General features: G+C 36.7%; 1 protein-coding gene across 1 annotated transcript in view; it reads left to right on the top strand.

Moving 5' to 3' along the window:
• The window catches only part of Ranbp21 (exportin-5-like protein Ranbp21), a gene marked incomplete at its 3' end in the record, with an annotated part of 11,697 nt that extends 6,697 nt beyond the window's left edge, over positions 1-5,000 (top strand). Inside the window, 7 exon segments of the mRNA XM_070125176.1 lie at positions 1-73; positions 769-912; positions 1,067-1,219; positions 1,726-1,965; positions 2,625-2,726; positions 3,946-4,128; positions 4,495-5,000. The exon segment at positions 1-73 is cut by the window's left edge and continues 98 nt beyond it. Of these exon segments, the coding sequence (XP_069981277.1) occupies positions 1-73; positions 769-912; positions 1,067-1,219; positions 1,726-1,965; positions 2,625-2,726; positions 3,946-4,128; positions 4,495-5,000 (1,401 nt within the window).

The raw sequence follows: 5,000 nt of genomic DNA, 5'->3' as shown, positions 1-5,000 counted from the left end.
TTACAAGCTGTACGAAGCCACCATGAAAGCACAGAATCTCCAGCCAGCACAGCAACACTGCAGGGTTATGCAGGTATGACATTCATGCCATGCCCACATTAATTTTAGTTTGTTAATTGTCAATTTAGTTTGTTAATTTTAGTTTGTTAATTAGTTGGTTAATTAAAGAGATGGCAGCACAAGTGTTTAGTCAGCAAGGAGTGAGTTATTGGTCCTGCCTATTTCATCTGTTTACCCTTTTTCCTTGATTTTCCAGAAGATTTGTCTTTGTTTTTTATTGTTTCTATTATTTTCATTATATTATAATAATCATAAAGTCAATAATGATGATAATTGTTGATATTAATAACATTTGAAAAAAAAAAATACCTTAGAGTCAAGGAATGGGGAAATCAGTAAAGGTCATGAAGGGCCCATGAATTGAATCCTTGGTAGCAGAACCCGTTTGGAATCATCTATGTGCAGCAACTACAACTGCAATGGACAGTACATGTATCTGTCTGTTAATTGCAGTGAGTTAACATGGGGACAGAACTTGTGATTGATTAATTGTGATGAGTTGGTTTTGTAAAGATTATATTTCATTGTGTATAAGGTATATCTGTATTATGCCAAACATGTCATGGCATGGCATATTTACATCTTGTTTGCATTTAACATGTCTTTACATAGGGTTGTCAGGGTAGGATCAGTCGTCATTAAGATAATCATATCATTACAAGTCATATCATGGTAATAGAGGCATCATTGCAAGGCATGTCATTGCAGGTAGTTCTGATGACTCTGACAGTGTATGTGGAGTGGGTTTCAGTGCAACACATCTTCGCAGATGATGGGAAACTCCTGAAGTCACTCTGCTTCTTGCTAAGCGAAGACAATCTCAAGATGGAGGCAGCGGAATGCCTGCTGCAAGTGAGTGCTTTCCTAGTTATTACTGTCGTTATTTATTTTTTCATTCATTTATGATATTTAATATATTAGATTTCTTTTTTGGGGGGTAAGGATCAAGTCTAAAAAGTGGAAGAATTTTGGAAAATCTGAATCATTAACTCCCTTCCTCGTGCAGATTGTGAGTCGGAAAGGAAAACTGGACGAGCGAAGACCCCTCATTCTCCTGTTCGGCAAGGCCCCCATGTCGACCATATTTGCCGCAGCAGACAGAGCTGTGATGGGGACCCTGAGTGAACATAATTACCGGTTCCTCAAAACGCTAACTCAGGTACTAGTTATGGTAGTTTGAGGGGGTAACTGTACTCAGGTTACCAGTTTTTCAAATATCAATGTTCATAGGGTTGCTATTGTTATTATCTTTGGTAGAGTTGTTGTTGTTGTTGTTGATGATGTTATTATCATTATCATTATCATTATTATTATCATTATTATTATTATTATCATTAGCATTATTATTATTATCATTATCATTAGCATTATTATATTTATTATCATTATTATTATTATTAATATTATATTTATTTTGATTATTATTATTATTTTTTTTTCATTATGATGATGATGATGATGATGATGATGATGATAATGATAATGATAATGATAATGATGATGATGATGATGATGATGATGATGATGATGATGATGATGATTGTTGTTATTACTATTATTATTATTATTATTATTATTATTATTATTATAGTAATAGTTGTAGTATTTCCATCTACTATGTGAAAGTTTTTTAGTCACCCTGCATTTCACACTCATTCTGTACAGGTCCTCACAGCCCTGGGCTCCCAACTCTGTGCGTTGTGGGGTAAGGAAGCAGATGTTGGCGAACCCCCAAACTTCCGGGTGTACCTTGACGCGATGCTGGCCTTCACAGGACACCCTAGCCTCCACATTTACAATTTCACCAATGGGCTCTGGGGGCAGCTCTTCCGACACGATCACATACCTCAGAGCAAAACCCTCCAGGCTGTACTGCCGTCATGGATCACCATCGTCTCACGAATGGCAAGTCTCCTTTGTTAGTGGACAAGGGGGGCAGCTTGAATGTGTTTTTCATTTTTATTTTTTATTTTTTCTTGTTTTCCTTTTAGGAAGCATTATGTGTAAATGAGGTTGACATAAAAGTTTTGTGCTTTAATGTTATTCTTATTATTATTAATCAGTCAAGTCCTATTTGCTACAATTATTGTAAAATTCTGGTGGGCATTTTTCCTATGTTATCAGATTGGTGTATTTAGCGACCAGTGATATATCTGGTACTGTTTGTTGAGTTTCTCTGGCCACGCCCATCATATTTTACCCATATCTCCATACTCCTTGGAAGCCTTCCGCTCACTTAGCCAGTCATGTAGTTGTGTTCCTTGCTTCTTTCTCCTTGCCACTGTGAATGAGTTTTATGTGTATTGCTAATTGTAATTTATACCCATTCATACTTGTATAGTTGTCTGGATAAATTTGTCAACTTCGGGTGAATTTTACGTCTGTTAGTGTACATAAAGCATTTTGTGGTATTTTGATGAGATCTTTTGATTAGGAAATTAACATAACATATATAGTCTATGTGAAGGTAGATCTTTTGAAAAGAGAAATGAATATGAAGGCTTGGAAACCTTGTCCTCTATCTGATTATTTGTAATTTTTATTCTTCGTCATTTCTCACGCAGGTCATGAAGCATGGGTATCCCTCAAAGAACGACTCGGAGAGCTGTCAGTATTCAAGGTTGGATTTTGACAGTGATGAGGACTATTCTTATTTCTTTTATAAGGTTTGTTCTCTCTATGGATTCTTTCTCTATTTTTTTTCTTTATCATCTGTTGTTATTTTTTTTCCCTGTTTCAATTCTTGTATATATATATTTTTTTCCACTTTGTACTGTCTCTTATAAAGTTTTTCATTTTTAGAATCCGTGTTGGAAGTTTTTTTCACTTATATATGTTCTCTTTTGTAGAGTTTTTTCTTTTTCATATTCTCTAAGACTCTTGCATTTTTTTATACTGAATTCTCCTTTATAAAGTTAGTTCTACATTTTAATTATCTTTTCACTTCTTTTGTCTTCATTTAAATTCTCATATATATTTTGTTCACTCTTTATATTTCTATTGTAGTAATTGTAATTATAACTGATCTTTAAAGACATGATATTATTCTAATTTTGTAGATGTGTCACCATAAAATGTGTTGAAATGTCAGGATTTGCATATGATATATGATAGTGCACGGCTGATGTTCTAAATTAGTGATCGTTAGTGGACGAGCAAAAGCGTGAATATGATCAGGCTTGAATCAGAAGAAGAAAAAGTCACTGTTGTTTTGAAATGATCTCGGGTTGTCTTCATTTCTTTCCTCCTAATTCCTTTGTAAATCCCTTATCACATTGAAAGTTATGAAATATATAGTCTAGGTCATGGGATAAAAAAAGCCACCTTTGATAAAGCTATGTATAGACAGTCATACAGTCATGCAGTCCTACAGTCATGCAGTCATATAGTCATGTAGTCATACAGACAGACAGACAGACAGACAGACAGACAGACAGACAGACAGACAGACAGACAGACAGACAGATAGACAGAGAGACAGACAGATAGACAGAGAGACAGACATATAGAGTTTGAAATTTAGTTTGAAACTGGACCAAAATAATTTTGATAAAATTCATACGACTCAAAATCTAGATTGTCTTAAAGCAATGCACCAAAACCAGAATACTCATCAAAGTTAAAATCAAAGCAATCATCCAGTTCAGAATATAACGATAATTAAATTTAAAATCCAGGTAGTCATCAAATTCAAAATTAGGATCAGGATCCAATGTAAAGTCATAATGACTATCATGTTCAAATTCAACATCTACAGAACACTCAAAATCATCATCAACCTCAAATTCAACAAAATCAACATCATCATCAACATCAGATTCAAAATCACCCAATCCAAATTGAAAGCAGTCATCCTCCAACCAAAATTACTGCTGGCCATTCCAGGTGCGCTCGGAGACCCTAGAGACAATCAAAGCCGCTTCCCTCCTGGCACCCGAGACCCTGTACAGCTTTGTGGAGGAATGGCTTAAGAACCAGGTGAAAAAGGCAGCCGATCAGGGCCAGCAAGATAAACAACTGTGCAACCTCTTCTCGCCTTTCTACCTCGAATGGGAAGCATTGTCTCAGGTGCGTTTGAGAGTGAGTGATTGTGAATGTGCATTTTGATGGGGAGTTTTTTTTCCTTCATGTCCTATTCACTTACAGTTGATTTTTTCTTTTGAGTTACTTATATCAGTGCCATTAATCCTCAGGTGGTGATGTTATAGAGGAGCTTACACATTGATTTTATTAATCTTTGTAAAGACTCAGTTATTGGTCAGCTCCCTGTAATTTTATAGATCTACTGAGATAGTGATCGTAGATTTCTCTTAGTTATTTTAAGGATTTTCTCAATTTCCATTATGAATCAATTTTATTATTTCATTAATTTTATGTGTATACTCAATTTGACACTAATAGATATTCATTATTTTCTTTATGTGCTCAATGCAGGTGTTGGAGAGTGTGATGAGTAGAGTGATGCAGAGTGAAGGTTACAAACCCACAGCAGAGAGTGGGCTGGAGCTGCTGCGTCTGTGCCTCTCGTACCAGACCACAGACCCACTTATTCTGTCCACACTGCTCTCCTGCATATCAGGGCTCTTTGTCTTCATCCGACTAGTGCCAAGTGTGCTGCCGGATGTTCTCAACAAAATCTTCTCAGCCCTGACGTTCTCTTTGCCCGGCCAGACTAAAGACTCCCGGAGTAGGGCGGTCAAGAATGTGAGAAGGCATGGGTGCTCGCTTATGGTGAAGATTGCACGTAGCTACCCAGACATCTTGCTTGAGGCCTTTGACTTTATTAATGGAGTGGTAGACAGTCTGAGCCACAACCCACAGGAGCTATCCCAGATGGAGAAGGTGACACTCCAGGAGTCCCTCATGATCATCAACAACCACTTCCACAACTTCGAGAAACAGAGCACCTTCATTGGCAAGGTCTTAGGGCCTGTGTCGGA

The sequence above is a fragment of the Penaeus vannamei genome, chromosome 9, assembly GCF_042767895.1.
Source record: "Penaeus vannamei isolate JL-2024 chromosome 9, ASM4276789v1, whole genome shotgun sequence".
NCBI lineage: Eukaryota > Metazoa > Arthropoda > Malacostraca > Decapoda > Penaeidae > Penaeus > Penaeus vannamei.
The sequence above is the reverse complement of the archived record's forward strand: the minus strand, read 5'-3'. Positions and strand labels throughout refer to the sequence as shown.